The sequence below is a fragment of the Cydia pomonella genome, chromosome 24, assembly GCF_033807575.1.
Source record: "Cydia pomonella isolate Wapato2018A chromosome 24, ilCydPomo1, whole genome shotgun sequence".
In the NCBI taxonomy this organism is placed as follows: domain Eukaryota; kingdom Metazoa; phylum Arthropoda; class Insecta; order Lepidoptera; family Tortricidae; genus Cydia; species Cydia pomonella.
The window spans coordinates 6,981,776-7,000,453 of record NC_084726.1 but is presented as its reverse complement, the minus strand read 5'-3'; the positions used below and the strand labels follow the sequence as shown (position 1 = coordinate 7,000,453).

At 36.4% G+C, this 18,678-nt stretch overlaps 1 protein-coding gene across 1 annotated transcript in view; it reads left to right on the top strand.

Moving 5' to 3' along the window:
- LOC133530898 (homeobox protein OTX1-like) overlaps positions 1-18,678 on the top strand; it is a 60,803-nt gene that overhangs the window by 21,581 nt on the left and 20,544 nt on the right. The window contains exon 2 of the mRNA XM_061868967.1: positions 6,389-6,701. Within this exon, the coding sequence (XP_061724951.1) occupies positions 6,470-6,701 (232 nt within the window). The 5' untranslated portion in view covers positions 6,389-6,469. The remainder of the gene's footprint in view (positions 1-6,388; positions 6,702-18,678) is intronic.

Here is an 18,678-nt window from a genome sequence, read left to right as displayed (position 1 = left end):
TGGTTTACAAAAATCGAGCTGATACAGGTAACAATGAATCTTTGATAATTATATTTCAAAAGTAGATGATGCATAAAAATAAATTGTTTCTAAAGATACTCGCGCGTAGAAAAGCAATCTCTGAACTGTTTTCCTTCCCGCTATTTCTCGCACACTTCCCGCCAAACCCCCATCAATTCTGCCAACATAATCATTTGTACCATTGCCCCTAATGAGGCATCGGGTTGCCTCCCAGGGGAGTCAACTGATTTACTTTTAGTATTTTGTCTGGTTGAATATTAGATTCCCTCCTACAACTAATTGTTTATTCTCCGAATGAATCTTTTGGGAATTATTTCCATTACGCCACCCCATTTAGTTTTGTTTGATTGTAAAAGACCTCAATTTGACCGGTGTAATTATGGACCTTAGATAACAAGAAACATAAAAAATGTGTACTTGTCTTTTAATGTAATTACAGCTTAATAACATGTACGTAATTTTTAAATGTCATATTGATTAACATGTCATTAATATGTCAGCTTTATTTGATTAGCTGTACATTTGTATTGGGGCATATTTCTTACGACGGCAAAAAACTAGCGACACAATAAAATTGTCACTTTGAAATTCGAACAGAGATGTTCCAATTTCAAAATTTGAATGGGATTCCGAGGTGTTTAGTGAACTGTCAGGGGCAACAATGGTCATGATATGAACGCACCCCAAATTCGTGTCCAATAACATTTTATTTCTTACAAAAAAGTGTTTAGTTGCTGTTTAATTTGGATTCTTGATATTTGGTAGAATATAAATTCATATTTGTTTTGAGAAGAATATTTTATTTTGTGAAGAAACATTTTATCTTTTCATCTTGTTTCTGACAGGAGTGTGTCCCATCTTTTAATGTTCTTGTCGTACGACCCAGGAGAATATTGTAGAGCAAGGAAATGACTACTTACGTACTGTACTATCACTACTAACGTAAGACACGATACAGGTTGGAAATTATTAATGGGCCCTGGAGGGAAAGTGCTTTAAAACCTTAAGCTAGCTCATTTTACTTAAAAAATCTTTTATTTTTAAAAAGAAACAAAACTGTATTCAAATATTTTTTACTATTTGCTTGTCTAAAATATTCTTGTGTATTAAATATTCTGTTTGTGGTGAAGTCAAGTCAAAGGTTCCACTTTGTTGCTTACCATCATAAGGAAGAAATTTGCTTGTATCTTTATACGAATAACCTGTCAAAGCGTCCTTATGGCAAGCGACAAAGCGGGCCTTTTTGCTTGGAAACGACACATTTTATGGATATTTTGTACAACGGACGAGTGTAATACCTTATGTTTCTTAGAGAAATTTTAACATTTGACAAGTGTATCGACTAACTGAATAAAATAGCGAGTGCTTATTTTTTGAAATTTTTAGTCGGTTTGACTCTCGGGCGAGACAGGCGAATACAAAAAATTTCATGCAGTTATGATATTCTAAGAGTTAAAAATAAAGGAATGTTTCCTTTGAGTAAAATGAGCCCAGACTGTGATGAGATGATAAATGAATGTGAAGTAATGGCTTCTTGACAAACGTCACCGATAATTGCATAAGATTGCATTACATTACGGCATTTGATCGATCGATTGAATTCTTGTCTAAAAACGCATGCCATCTGTGCTAAGTGTTAGAAGCCTTCAGCTATACTAAATAATTGGGACAAGGGCGAGCGATCGATTAGGTACTTTCTTGTTTGTCTTAGTTTGTGGACTAGGTCTTTGTTTAACTTAAAGTGCCGTAGGTTCAAAGAGCGAAGTTTTCGGAAAAAACGTACCGCTTTTTTAGAAAATAATACGGTTGCCAAAATTTAATTTGCATTCTTGAGGATTTTTTCTAGGGACTTGAGCGATTCATCATACATACTAATCTTTACTGCCTACCGCTGAACTGAATCGTTTACTTAAACTCTTTCAATATGCACATTAATTTCATTATTTTCCTGAATCTTAACGACCACCGTGATGGATGAGCCATTGTTCCTATTAAGCGTTAAAAAAAAGTGACGCAAAAGCTACCTTAAAACCTCATTCGATTCAAATTTTCCCTCAAACCACATTTCCCAAACCCATTCATTGCGTCGCACAAAAAGTGCCGAAAGGGTCCCCTGTGACAAATAGTTATTCGGAAATAAAAAAAAATCCTTACAAATAGTTAATAGTGTCCTCCGAAGCGAGAAATCCTTGACAATGGCGTCCCAGTGGGCAATTATCACGCCCGAAATTAACGTTTTTGTCATAACAACGACGGTTTTACGCAGTTTTGGGGTAGTGATGTGCCATGCCATAGATAACGTTTCTATCACTGAAAACATTCCTACTGAGTACCATTTATTTGGAAAATTACACTGATAAAAAAAGAAAAGTCTAAATTAACATCACCTATATACTACGTACGCTTTAGTGACCAAATGTAAAGATTTCCAATTTTCTCTGCCTGCGTCATATCCACTTGCTTAAAGTAAGTCTTGGTAACGGTAACTCAAATATTAGCAGTTTTAGAAATTATTGTAACTGACAAGCGACTGCCTGTCGGTAAGTTCCATGTAATTTCACAATGTCACTAGTCGCATGCGTCGAGGCTGGCGTACGATTGTAAAAATTAAAAATAAATAAGATATTCGCAGATTAAATAGGTAAGTTAGATAATTAAATTAACATTAATACCCGACTCCAGTTCAGTTCGGTTAGTGCAAATGACGTAGCTTATCCCACATCATTGCAGCAATTTTTATCTCGATGTCTCAAAATGCACCCCCAAAAAAGACCTTGCGCGGAGCTACCAACTGCGCAAACAAGACATCAGCGAAGGGCGCGAAATGTTTGTTTTTAAACAATATGGCGAATGTTTGCCCGCGATATTTATGACGCGTTGCGTTTTTGACAAATAGATTTTCGCCATTGACACCTTTTGTGTGGGGGAGAATTGATAGTGTTTTTTCTTTAATAATTGTCAGCGTTCGATTGTTTTGTTACTAAAGTAAAAGAGGGAATTAAGTAATCGGAGAGTAGTTTTAAACTTTATATCACAGACTTAAAATTTTCCTTTATAATATAAACATAGATTTAAAATTTAAACATTCCTTTTATATTCTAAAGGCCCAATGTACATTTGCAGTGTGCGTATTTAAGTAGATTCATTTTAGAAATGTCTTCTTCATTTTATTACAGTTTCTTTCAGCTAGACTATTTAACTCGAGACTCGAGTCATATCAAACGAGCCATCACATAAATATCATACGTCATAAAATGTTATAGGCAGTTTTAACGATTTGAGCTTAAGCCAAGCGATTTGATTGCTCTTCGATTATATTAGAAACGTCGTAAAATATACGGATACTACCTATAGTAGATAAAAGTTACAAGTTATGTCTAGTCTAGGCTATGAATACTTATACTAGTGCAAGTTCAGAACTTTACTGCAAATCTGAATTGAACAATGTAGTTTAGACAAAGATTATTTATACACGTAATGTGAATTTTACGGTCCATGTTAATTCTGCATTATAGGTAGTACATTCAGCATCAAAAGTAGCGGATCAAACAAGGTTTCAAAAGTATCTACCATTCTGTAACAGTTTAACAAAAAGTGATAGTTCTATATGTAGAACAATTAAGACTATAAATGACTTACTTTTGAACGTAAATATGAGAGATTTATCTATATTTGGAAAAGTTATCCGGAATATCAGATACTTTTGGCGCGTTGTTTCATCCGCTACTATTGATGCTGACTGTACATTTTACAGTACAACATGACCCTTTCAATTTTCGACATATGTAGTTACGTAATGTGCTAATTATCGCACTAGTGCGGTAAAGTAGCACCATATGTACTGTAAGGTTTTTTATGCGAACGGTCCGGGTCCGTGCCGGGCAGAGGCATCCGACACTTCTTTTTCTAAAGAAAGCATCACCTGATCACTGATCAGTGATCACCGCTCATCCATCATAGAAAATGAAGTGTCGGACGCCTCCACCCGGACCGTTCTAGCGTGAGTCGTCATTTAATAAGATTCGTGCCCATACTGAAAAGCAATGAAAGTCAATTCCTTTAAAGCAGGTATGTTGGGTATAATTTAATATTTTGAAGTAGGGACACTAATGTAAATATCTCAGTACCTAATACCTACTGGACACTGACCCAATGGCCTCCTCCTATCTTAAGTGGAGTCCGGACGGGACAATTTAATCAGATTGTCGAAAAAATGTCCCGTCTGGACTTCACTTTAATTTCAAGCAGTAAAGGTGACAAACGGACTGTCAACTTTTAGATTAGGCTGTCAAACTCTAGGACGTTTACCTTATGTGCGTAGGTAAGTCATCCATATACTAAATATTCACGGAATCCAGACCAATGAGAAAAAATGTGTGTTTACAAAACCATCGTACCTGTACACGAAAACCACTTTCCTTAGAAGTGAGTCAACCTAAAAAAGAAAGTCCAGTGACGTGAAAACACTTCAAACTCACCGCCATTCGGGTTTAGCGTTAACAAATGAACACCTTGAGATCTGCCAAATTTCACCAGAGCAGAAATCCTTCATAAACGCCCAAGCGATTCTATATCTTGAACGTATAAACTTAAGGAACGATATTTGCGTGCTCGTGGAAGCTTTTGTCCGGGATTGGTTTAGGATAATCTTTTGTTGATAATTCAAGGTGCCGTGGTGACAATGTGGTTTCTGGGAACATGTTGGCGACAGTCACGCGGTTGTTGCGAAAAGGAAGCAGAGAATTACTAATGAATTGCCGTGTTATGGTGATACAAATTTTCATTACTCAGACTTAGCAGAAACTATGATATAAAAAAAAATTACAAAACAGAAACGTCTGCGACCGTTGCTTTTGAGCTCAGAAAAAAAAAAAACTTTTTTTAAATTTTATCTATTTTTTTTGTCTACTTTTAAATGTATTCTAAGCTTAAGTTTTTATTTTGTCTTTTTTTAAATTTAGTTCTGGATCCGGACCTATTCAATTTTTTTGCTAATTTAATAAACTCAAGTAGAAACGGACCACGATGGTCATTTTATCCTAAAAACCGGATCCCTAAAGAAACTAATTGGTGATCCCGATGTAAATCTTTCATTATAATTTAGTTTTCTGAAAATCTTTTAGAAATACACGACTCATTTAGGATAGTATATATGGACTAGTTGTACAGGTACCTGGTACCTGATGATCTTTGCAATCTGTTAGTTTGATGAAATGCTATGAAGAATCCTACATCTGTCTTAGACTCCTAGCCTACCTAGTAACCAAAGAAGTACTTCCAGTAAATGGCCTAGCCTAGGCTTACCAAGCATTATAAACGCACCGTCAGCATAAATAATAAAGTGTTAAGTGTTGCCAGGTCTAAAGTTTGTTGTTCACTACTCAGTTTATGAAATAACGTACCAGGAAATAAACTAATTTACTTTGTATTGTTCTAATAACTCCTAACCGTAACGAACTTAATTTATTTACTTGTAAGCGGACTCTCACTCCTTCCAAGCTATTTTAACTATACACTACGGAATGTATTATACACAGAGGGACCATTAGAAACATTATGAATAGGTAGACCTCGATTAGTACGAGTATCATGCCCACCTTTCATCGCTTACATCTCGTATGTCAGCACACTCTCTGACAATACAACCCCTCGTACTACCCAAGACCAGGTAACTACAAAAAAGACGTGACAGAATGTCGGCAAACATGTACCTACTCCCAAAAAAACCTTTACAGAGTTGCAATTTTTGAATTTGGAACGCCGAAATCGTGACGAATGAGGCGTTTTTCAATCTTTAACGTCCCACGTGTTTGACTTTTAGACCTTTGTGTTGCAATGCAGAAAAAATTAAGGGCAATTGTGGAGTTATGGAAAAAATGCAATTGAAATTGATGTGTTCAATCGAACGTGTAATTTCAATGTCGTGTGTATGAGCCGTGAAAAATTGGTCTTTATTGGAATATAATTACGTTGCCTTGTTAGAAATAAATATTTGCTTTTAATATTGCTGTTAGGTTATTTTTAGATTAATAGAGACTTTTAGCTAACCAAGTAAGTAGACTCGTACGAACTCGGTTAATTGTACTATAGTCTAGCAAACCAATTTGTCAGTAGATGTCGCGAATTTAATATTTAGCAGCTCTTGGAGTTGTTGCGGCACTTGTATTTCTTTTGCACTCTTTAAAGCTCTAAACCCTCAACACAAGCCTTATTGAGCTTACTGTGGGACTTAGTCAATTTGTGTAATAAATGTCCTATTATATTTATTTATTTATTTAAAATATGCGCCTAGTCTACTTTTGAAAGCCCATTACCTACATTGATCTTTCCTTCAAAAATTTTTGTAACGCGATTCACCTTTTTCCAGATCGAAAAAATGGCAGACCGCCAATAAACGCCCAAAAATGCCACAAACGCGCGCGCGGCAACGGTGACTACAAAACGACAGATGGCGCTGCTCACCAACTCGACGCAGCCTAGCGCCTCGGCGTCGCAAGCGCACCCTGCCACGCCGCTTCACCACTACTTCCATTATTTGAAGCAGCCGTCGCCGCTGGCGCAGAACCCTTACGCTCATCATACGAGCGCGCACCATATGGGGATGGGACCTGGACCGTTGGGCGGGCTAGGCCCGTTTGGGCTGACGCATCATGGGCTTGAGGCTGTTGGGTTTCCTCAAGGTGAGTGCTGCAATTGTTTTAATCTTTAGGCCACCATCTCTGGCTGACGAGTGCCTCACATTTCATTGGACGATACGATAACAACATATCTCCCAACAACTTAAAAGTGAACTTAGAGGGAAGACCTTAATCATTGTATCCTATATAAATATACTGACACTGTGTGCAGCGTAGGTACTACAACACCGTCAGGAACATCCTTGTAGCCTTCTACATAATGAGACTGATCGCGTTTATGTTCTTTGGTAACTGTAACAAGTAAATGGAACTTATATCTCACATCTTGGCATTCTACACACTACGTACATATATAAGATATTAACCTGATACCTTACATACGAACCTAATTTACTCAATCTCAAAAACCACATCCACTAGAAACGAGCAATTTGTTGAAAGCGTTCCTATGTTACAGCAAACCACGTCAGTTTACAATCCTTTAAGGTTTTACAACCATTTATATGGCGACACCTTCCGCTGTTGCCAGCTCGAGGCTCGAAGGAGGCTTGTAAATCAAACGTGCTTAGTAGAAATGGTAGGATTTATGACTGGTACAATAAGATTAGCATTAGTTTATTAGTGAGTTGCGTGATTTAAAATTTAAGTGATTTCTTTAGGATTGAGTGCTTAAAATTATTTTTGGGAATATTTTTTTTCACATTGATGGCCAGATTTCGTGTACAACATGTATTGCGTATTTAATTATATTAATAAGAAATAGAAGCAATGTGTTTCTTCATTAAGTACTTTCTGGTGGCACAAATGATTTTCTCATATTTTTGATATCGTAATAAGTACTCGAATGCACAAAGAACTCATTCAAGTAAAAAATAATGAATTCGTGCATTGACATTAAGCCTAAACTAAAAAATCTTATTTTCATGATTATTTATATTTTGTAAATTATCCATATAAAACAAAAAATATCGGTGTTGTATCACCTGGTAGATGAATGTGGGTTAATAGGATTAAGATCTTCCGCATAACGAATAAACTCTTGTTTTACCTATCTACTTTAAATATTGATGTAGTCTGATATCGTTTGCAAACTATAATCCCTAATACATTCTGTTGAATGCAACTCGCATTGAATATAATAAACTTTAATCCATTAAGAATTTCTAACCTAACCTAAATCGTTAGCCATCTTAGACTCCCAAATTTCACGGAACTAAAAACTCGTAGGGGTACCATTAGCATTCCCTATGGCAACACCGACATGACAAGCGAAAACAACCGGGAGAGCATTGCATAATTTACGTTTCAAGAAGACATCCTTCGGAATAATCAAAACAGCCCCGCGTAAGCCGCTTATCCCCCCTCCTGAGTGTTGCCAGTTTCCCCTCCCCCCCGAAATGTGGGGAAACGGAGGAAGTTACTTGGCCTTAATTAGCAGCGTTGTGTTTGTTATTTTTGATATTGTTACGTTAGTTGCGTGGGTATTTACGTAGTGTAGTATTTTTAACGTAAATATACGATAAATAAGGCGGAGTCAGAGAGAAATAAGCATAAATGTTGTTACATAATCATGCTTGTAATAAATTATTTGGGTTATAGATTAGTGAGGGTCAAATATTATAGCTTTTTACCCTACTAATGAAAAAGTATATTATCTAAACGAGTAGCTAAAATATTTGGCTGTAATTGTAAAAAAAACTAAAACTTTCGTAATTTCTTTTTATTCCGTACTTGAAGGCCGAACATAGATTAAGTGATACTTTTTTATTTACATAAATAAGATTTTCAGGTTATGATTTATATAGAAAGTCAGCCATATTTGATTAAACAGTTTTGGTCGAATGTATTTAGGTATTATAGAGTTTTTTTATATATATCCCAGCAAGTTGTTTCTTCACCTAGTTTGGTAAAAGTGGCTTGTCAGTAGAGCATAGACTAAGAGGGTAGGGTACTGTAATTTTGAATGCTATTAGGTATATAACCCCAAAAAAAAGAATGAGTTTAGTATTTTAGTCTACAGTTACTGATAAAATTGGTTTGCCAGGATATAACTACTACATAGTGGTACAAGCGTTCTATTCTCTATGCACAAATAATCGACCGCCGCAAACCGTGCCGTTCCGCGAAGGGCTCTAATCCTCCTTTAGGCTCCCCGTATTGAAACGCTTTTAAAAATTCAAATCGTTCCCTTTCGTTGGTTTAACAGGTGCAGTGACGACATTATTCGGTTATCATCATTTCTAACCATGTTTTATTTGTTAGGTTTTCTAGGTAGGTACACAAATAATCAGTTGCAACGAAACCTCCCTGCGTACACACTTCTGTTTTGGGTCAGAAATTCATTTCTGCAGCTGATTGTACTGTAGGTACTTGTTAAACTTACGAAAGAAATTAAACAATCAATGATAGAATATGTAGTTAATGGTCGTAGTCAGGATATGAGAAGATATGGTGGTGGGTGGCGGTGATGAGAAGGTATGGTGGTAGTCGTCAGGAGACGCCACTCACACAACAGTCGTGAACAAACATGAGACTGTAATTGTTGTTTTAAAATTATAATTCTTTTTATGTGTGTATTCAAAATCTACAGTAGAGAATTTTAATTGGACATATTGATATTTGTGCTGGCAACATTAAAAGGTATTTTTGAACTGTGTATCCATAAAACAAACATAATTATTAGTGTTATTCTCTACATATATACATGTATATGTGTTCATGTAAAGGTAAATCTTGTATATGTCCACATAAATAAACGGTACAAAAAATATATCAGAAGAGTGCGAAGGATATTGAACCAATAATCGGGAAGGCTTTTATGCTCGGATATTTTATTTTTTACGAAGAACAATGTTACTGGTAACGACAACGGTACGGTAGGGGGGTAATGGTACGTGGTACTAAACGTAGTAAAACGATTATTGACTATAATTATATCTCCAGTAAATATTGTAGTGGTTAGAGCTTCTAACCTGACTGACACATCCTCGTCGTTTTTTCCAGTTTTGCAAAATTAGGCCCTTTGCAATACGTTACCAAGAATTTATGGTACATGTTTTATTATCTATAGGTACTGTCAGAACCCATAAAAAGTGGGGCTTAATCCCAAAAAGGGTTGCTTTATGGAAAACTGTGATATTTTTAAATCGACGGGTGCGTTTTTTACGCTGAGAGTACAATAACCGTTTATTTTTTGACATCTTTTTGTTTGAAATCTTGTCTTTGAGAGATAGGAATTTGTGTCAGATGTTAGAAGCAATGTTGCCAAGGTAAATTTTACAAATCATAATTAAAAAGAAAACATTTGAATTTTCCTCAAACCTCCAAATTCCAGAGTCCGCTGTAAATCACCGAACTAAATTAACGGCTCGCCATTTTTTCCATTTAAAAACTGAATACACATTTTAATACGGGAATAAAATTAATCCGCGGACTTTTTTTAATCCGTATACTCGTCCTTTTCGCCCCCATTATTTCCCATTGTCGTCTCTTTCGCGCTACGTTGGCAGCTGGGCGTTCTTTTTTCGAAATTTATTTTTTCCTCATTGTATATTGGCATCCCTTAGAATTTTATACGGCCAGTTGCTTTTTTAATCTCTTGGGCGGAATGAAATTAATTGATTATACTATAATATACATTTTATCGCATCGGGGGTGCTTTTTAACTAATTTAAATCAATTTGATATGAAATGAAAAGTATTATTTGTTTACTTTTACACAATACCGTAAATAAAAAGTAGCCGCTGCTAGTTTTTATTGTGAATTTATGATCGTTCCGGTCGGATATATTTTTATTAGTCATAATTTACGAACGCTACTGTCTCGTATCTTTTTTTCGTAGATGTAAGTATTTTCAGAATGAGTCCAGGAACTTTATTAAGATGATGTATAGATGTACGATTGTAGCTTGAAAGATGAAGCCTATACAGTTTGTCTGCAGGTAATACAACGTTAAGAGGAATTCCTAGTTGCGATTTTCCATGCAAACGCTCTCAACTGTTTCCTCCCTGGATTTTTAACCAAGAGCAATGTTTTTTCTTTTTCAAATAAGATCAATATCATCAATATCTGTACCGCTATGTTTTGCTTTTTTTGGATTATTTTATTTTGAATAAGCTTACAGCGCCTCGGAAATAGCAAAAAAGGCGCAGTATACAAATATGACAATCCGAGGTGCAGTTGTCCTTATCGCACGCACGCACTCCCGCGCACCGCAGCGCGACAGAAACATATCTTTGAAAAGTTGCTCAGCTAGGAATTGCTCTTAAGAGATTTCTAAAGCCCGATATTGCTAAACGAAATACATAGCATTGTGTTCCTGCCGGTGAGCAAGGTTGCCAAAGCTCAACGAGGGTGCGGAGTGTTAGGGTCGGCAACGCACATGTAACTCCTCTGCAGTTGCAGGCGTACATAAGCTACGGAGACTGCTTACCATCAAGCGGGCCGTATGCTTCTTTACCACCGACGTAGTATAAAAAATGGGCCTAGAGTTTCTTGGGCAACTGACAGAAGTAAACATTCCTGCTCTTCAAAACACTCTCTCTAATCTCTCTCATCCAAGGTTTACCGTGTGTGTGTGACTTCCAAATGTCGAGATAAATTGATTTTTTTTCGATACAATGTACCACATTGATAATGTGTTGATAAAATAGAATTGTAGATAACTGAATTTAAGTGACAGTAGATAGAAAACAGCAGAAATATTACCGTTAGAGTCCATATATCGTGTCATTCACGAAGACGCCTGCCTTGATTCGTAATATCATGTTATTAAAGGTTAGATTTCGATTTGACAAATCGTGGATGACACGAACCATCACCATCACCAGCTGCACCATCTTAGATAGCACAAAGTAAGGTGTCATTAGACACGTCATATTTTCATACAGTGTGTATTTTTGATTTAACCACAAACTTGAACTATACGTACATTGTTTTAATTTAGTCTTAAGTACCAGAATACTTATAATTCATTTTTTTTTTCTTTTTTTTCGAGCGGCAATGTATTCCGTACATCATGGTCATTTGTGACTAGGGTTGCCAACCGTCCCGCAACACGCGGGACGTCCCGTTTCTGGAGCCCTAAAGTACGCGTCCCACAAAGGGACAGGGAAGGGAGGGGAAAGGGTCTGTGCGGGACGCCGATTGTCCCGTTTTCTGGCTAGACTAGATTATAAGCACTGAAACGGAGGTACGGTTTGCACCAGCGCGTGATTTTAATTAGAAATCTTCAGGGATTAAACCGATCTATACTAAAACCTAAACTATTTTCTTTATTGTTTATGCCATAAAATTTATATGCTAGTGTGCTAAAAATATTTAGAAAGTTACCTTGGTTCTATTTTTCATGCCTTTCAATACGTTGACGGCCAATAGGTATACCTTTCCCACTTAAGCCGGGCGAAGGAGTCCCGCAAATTGATCGCAAATGTACCGCAAAACTGTGCACTAAGGTTGGCAACCCTACTTGTGACAGTTGTGACGTCGCGCCATTAAACGCGACGTTTTGAGTTAAATAAAGTAGTGATACATTGTTTGCTAAATTATTTTACATCGAAAAATAAAGGTCATCCATTTTTTATAAAACCTATGAAAGTGTGTTCATTAAGGCCTAAACTAACTGCCCTTTGATTATGTATTCGTATCAAAAATACACGCTGTAGAAATTTGTCATTATTTGTCACATTTTCACGCTTTGATGTAATTGTCAAAATTCCTTGATATCTGCCAAACGCTCCCTAATGGGCCTAATCGCCTTAGGTAGTAGGGCTTCTCTGTCTTCGCTTGTAGCATACTGCCCTAGTTTCGGCCCCGGTGTCATTCGCCCGATAACGCTCTTTTCGACACGAGCCTATATTATGCACTAACTAAGCGGGGCTGCAGAACGTCTCAGGTGGTATGGTCATGTACAGAGGCATCCAGAAGACTACATGGTTAAAGTAGCCCTCGAGATTCCAACGACGAAGCTAGGAAGTGGAAGACGACCTGCCACCAGGCTGACGACGGTTCAGCGAGACCTGAAAGATCTCAATATAGACGCCAACCTTGCACTCAATCGTGCAGAATGGAAGAGAAGAACAGGGAAGGCCTACCCCAGGTATAAATTGGAACAAGGCCTAGCAAGATAATGATAAGCGGGCCTGCTAAGATGGTCAATTTTTTTATCATCTGTCATGATGCCTGCCACGTTCTAACTAGTATGTAAGTGCGAAAGGGAGGCATGACATAACAAATGATAAAAATTCTACCATGAGACCTGTGAGTTGGTCGTGCTTTATAACACTTATCCCCATATACTTACGCCCTTATTAATAAAACTAAGGGAATCTTTATTAAATTGTGTTTTCTGTCAAACACAAACGATTATCAACGGCTTGTTAGACTTGACAGACGTTTATGAATAAGACCATTTCATTTAATTATGTTTTATCCCGTTCTTACGAAAACATAAGTCAAAATGACAGATTATGACAAAAGATTCTAGCTATGTGTGGCTTGGGTTAAATTTCAAGGTGGTTTTGTATTTGATTGTGGCTATTCCATAGATGATAGGATCGTATAGCTGTGCTATAGGTACCGCGTGCGCCCGTGAGGAACAGAACATACGCAATGCGACACAATTAAAAACACGTTTCTGACACACACACATATTCCTGATAACATACCAAAAACAAATGGTAATTTTATTAACTTTTATATTAATTATTAACTAATGCCTTTTTTTAATATTTCCTTCCAAATTAGGTTCACGAAAAAGTTATAAGATCAGTTCGGGGTTCGGCATAACTGATTTAGCGATTTCAGGGTCCCGAAAGACGTTCAGTGTGACCTGTAACTTTTATTATCCACCTAAGCATGGTTAAAGTATCTCCTAGAAATTGAATCTTTCCTGCAACAACATAAGTCTCTGTTTGTCCCAATAATTGACCGGTAGAGTATGCCTTTTACCATTTGTATTTTTTCTTCTCTGTCATCTTGCCTGACATTTGTGTTTGTTAATAGATATTGACAAAATTTAACAGAGATTTCAAAGTATACTTATAAGAACGTAAATAAATGGTTCAAAAACATGGTATATTTCGTTGTACAAACAGCAACACTGTTAATTGTCCATCAGTGGACCTTATGCCTTTTGTAATAAGGTCCACCGATGTGGTAAGTGTGGGCGATGGTAGGTGGCTCACCTTTGCACGTGAAAGCGTGAACCGTCCTGCGTTGACACAAACGGTAACACACACCGACCGCCGGATTACACTTGGCGGGATTCCGATCGATACGAAGCTACCGGGTTTCTTTGCTGCAAGATATCGCTATGTCTTTTAAAGTATGTTTTGTAACGTAAATGTATTCATATGGGACAATATCCCTATAGTTAAAGATAATATTTGTGTACCTAATACCTTTACTCAAAGTTTGTAAGTTTGTCAATTTCAAACAACATATTTATGTAGCCTTGAAATCATTTGAAAGTCTAGTGAACTATTTATATTATGTAGTCCAAAAATTGCCTAAACATGCGGTAGTAAGCCAATTACAAGAAAAGAAACCAGAGTGTCATTCCTTCACCCTCCTCATTCTCCTCAAATTGTATATTTAAACTTGACATCCGATTTAAAACTCAAATAGTTTGGTCGGTGAATTCAAAAGCAAAGCTATTCTTAATATAGATTATTGCTCTTACATTCTAATTAATATTTTTGATGGGATATTCATTACTCCTTACATATAGCACACTGAGATACCATTGCGTAACTTTTTTATTACAAATTAAATCGCTACTTTATTATCTTGCTCTTTGAACCATAGTTTGTTTACCAAATAAGATTAGCGACCATGGGATGACCATGTACACTGCCAGCTGTTTCTGACCCGTCCCTTTAAATAATTCCTATGAGTTTTGGGGTCAAACTATATTTAATCGAGTTCATAAGCAGAACACGCGAGTTAACCAATATTCGATCTTAACGTCATTGAAATAAAGTTACAAATTTGCAACAGTCTATGAAGTGTAGCATCCGTACAGTAGTTCAATTCAAACGCTCAATTACCTTGACTTGTTATAGAAAACACCGTACAAAGTTACCTTTGGAACTGTGCCATCGAACTTTAGGATTGACAAATGAATATTATAATAATTGAAAGTAAGTGTCATGCGTGAAATCGCGGCACGGCCGGACCACATTTTCTGTTTTGGGGACAGTTTGGAGTTGATACTACCGCTAAAACATATTAGTTGTTAGCTCGGTGACTGTGGCGCCGCCCTGGCGGGTATGGAACATAGTTATTTGACTGCTGTCAAATAAGTTCTGCTGTTCAAGCTATGAAAGGTCACTTTTCCCACGCGTTTAGTTATTGTTGCTTGTATTTAACTCACCGCACACTTCACATATATCTAGCCAATGGATCAGCCGTTGTTGAAGTTGGCGGACATTCAGACGTACCCTTTGAGTAGGTAACCACAGTTGAAACTCGTACATAAACTTGCATATTTACGAAGATATACAGATTTCATAACTGCATTTTTAGCTAGTACCTACTCCACCAAACTTGCCAATGTATATTATTATCAGATGGTCAGTGCACTCGTTTACTAATCTCAATATTTAGTACGATGCGATTTACAAGTCATAAAAATTGTCACACCAAACCAACCCAGTGGCATCACAACCTCTCCGAACGGTATAAAAATATTAAATTTATCATTTACGAATACCGCTACCGGCGGCACCTTTGACGGCCATCTTGCGCCGCCATGTTTGTTTTGTTTTTTTTTACATTAATGCAACGGCCCTGTCACCGTCAGCCGTTATCTTCAAACGTCAGTTTTATGAGATATTTATTGGAAAAAGTTTTCGCTACCGGCTTGATAAACAATTTTAATGTGGTCAGTTAAAAAGCCGCGTTTTAGTAGCTTAAAAGGATTTTTTTGGTTGAATAAAAAATATGGTATTCAGGGATAATGAAATTTCGTGAGATGAGTCATACGTTACGTGTTTTGTTCTCCAATCCTATCCTTATCGGTAACAATATTGTAGAAATAAACACTTCTGGTTCAGAGATACTTAAATATGTATACCAAAAACGAAAACTTTTCCGATCATTACACATATATTTTCTATTCCCGATATATTTGTAAGAAAAAACACAAATACATACACAATTTTTACAAATAAATTGACGCACACATTTATTGATTAATTATTAATGTTACTGATTAATAAATAAAGTGTTTTAGAAAAAAAAACACTGATTTATAAAAGTCAGTTCTATAGGTTACATTTACGCTATATACCACAAAAACTTAGATAAGTACATACAGACACATACTACTTAAATCTCAACCCTTCTATGTATATGTCGGATAAAAAGCCATTGTTTAAAACACAATAAGCGTCTGACTATAGTCTACCCCCTACCCTAATTCGTCAAAATACATTACCCCCTTTTTCCCACAGCATCAACCTACAGTTACAGCCGCTAAGACAGACATACAGACACATCGAGAACATGACCGATTAGCATCCGCCGCGGACACACGATTATGGATTAATGCCTCCTGTTCCAATTAACTTATCTTACCTTATATTTATCTTTCGGATTCGCATATTAATTACAATAGTTGATGCAAATAATGTTAAGGCTTGTCATGTTGGTGAAATGAATCGATTCGCTTGTGGGTCGGTACTTTTAATATAATATATAAAAAATGAAATAGATATTAATAAAAATTATCATTGAAAAGAGTATAGTTGTAGAGTCAGTCCAAGGTAACTCTGTGGCAATTTGACAAGCGGCAGAGTATGGAAGTGACACCATTAAATGTCAAAAAATGATGACGTCAACGTCGCAGAGTCGCTGCAGATTTAACCTAGTTAGACGGACTCCATATTAGGTTTAAAATTATTGTTAATATTATGAATGAATTAGACATCAACGGGCGACCTAAATATAGCCTACTCTTCAATCCTAAAATCAATTCTACGTCCGCAGCAAGCTCGGCTGAATTTCACCTTCCCATACAACGAACGGAATTAAAACTACATGTTGGATTGTAATGAAACTTTGGACATACAATGACATGAGGTATAAGTATTATTATTAACTAATTTAGTTTATTGTATAGCTTATAAAACAAACGAAATACAGCAAACACAAGTTTTGCTAACCTTATCTAACAATCAGATATTATCAAAGCAATCTAACTAGTCGTTTTAAAATGGGAGCGTAACTACGTAGTTACGCTACGAACAAACAAATATCAACGACTCTTAACTATTTATTCTAATTCTGTGTTTTTACAAGCAAACAAAAAACTTTATCAGACATTTTCACCGTTTGTGCACGTTTACGCTAGACGTGATAAAAATCACCTTACAATTAGACAACACTATTTTCTCTAACAAGATAAACATAAATAGTAAACGTTTGTGTTTCCATCACCCATTCTAAACACTTCATGTATCAGTAAGATACCGTGGGAACCCTCCCGCTGCCGCAGGTTACCCTGTGCCCCTGTTGCCATTTGCCCCCGAAGTGACAATGTTTTGTCAGCGCAATTTTCACTTGATTCGTTTTTCGTGTTACGCTCCGAGTTTGTTTTCAATTGATTACCGATTGTGCATTTTGATTAGAGTATAAACAAAGAGAAAGGGAGGGTGGAAAATGTGGCTTATATGTGTGTGTTTGATTTCGAATGTAATGTCTGACGTGAATCTCAAAATAGTTTTAAATAGCTATAACGTGGTTAAAGTATATAAATATTATTTTAAAGCAAACTTCTTACTGTATAAATACTGTAAGGTGGTTTGTATAGTTAATATCTGAAATCCCAACTTTAACGGTTACAATACGGTTTTCAGGTGGTAAACTCCCAGCATTAATCGAAATGCAATGCAATATCGTAGGACATAATAACGTTAAACTTATTTTAAAAACACGTGAGTTGAAACCGTAAAATTAGGTTAATCCCAGCATTCATTCAATTCAATTATTTATTTAGTTCGAATCTGGGAGATCCATATAGTGTTAGTAGAGTACAAAAAATCTTAAAATTAGATAAGGTTAGTAACATACTATTTACAAATAATTTAATAGACGCATACACATCAAGATAGATAACACAAATGGGTAAAAAAATGAAATAAAAGGGCAATGTAGATCCACCATTTCTCAACATCTGTTGCTGCCACATGTAGACTATTCCAGTCCTTGAGTGCATCTATCTTACCTCCCAAAGTTTTTATAACCTACTATTATGTTACTGCGACCCAGTCTCCAGTCCCAGTCAATATCTATTGGAAATTTATTTAATTGACAGTAAGTTAAAGCTCCAGCAACTCTAAAATTATGTAGCTTATAACAGGTTCTACACTATTCAATACAAAAAGGATAAACCTACGTAATTGTACTTATGTCCTTAGGATAAACCATGTTTGTGTGATGGTAACTGCTGAAAATGGGCCTTTCCGTGCTGTGAAATGTAATTTTCTAAAATCAACAAATACGAAATGTACTTACTGCTGAGTTACAATCTAGTAAGTAGGTTTTTTTTCAATACATCAGTTAATCAAAGTCAATTTATTAATTGACTTATTGATTGTTGCACTGATTGACACTCGCACGCAACATGCGCTATTGCGCATGTCCAATTACAAATCAATCACCTGTCCTGAAGTGAGTGAAAGCAAACTTGCAAGATTTCACTTATCATGACAATATGGAAATTCACACACTCTAATCAAACGAATTTTTTTTGCAATCAACCTGTCCTAGTTCTAATTAGTCAACATTTTTTGTACCATTTGGCGTTGAAACTCTAGGTCCATGGGGTCCCAGCACGCACAAGCTTTTTGGAGAAATCGCGAAACGTCTGGTTGACGTAACTGGTGACCGAAGAGCTGGCGGCTTCCTCGCACAACGTATCAGTATTGCGATACAACGAGGAAATGCCGCCAGCATCCTTGGTACAATGCCTCAAGGGCCTATTTTACATATAAGCTAGTTATAGTAATCATCTGT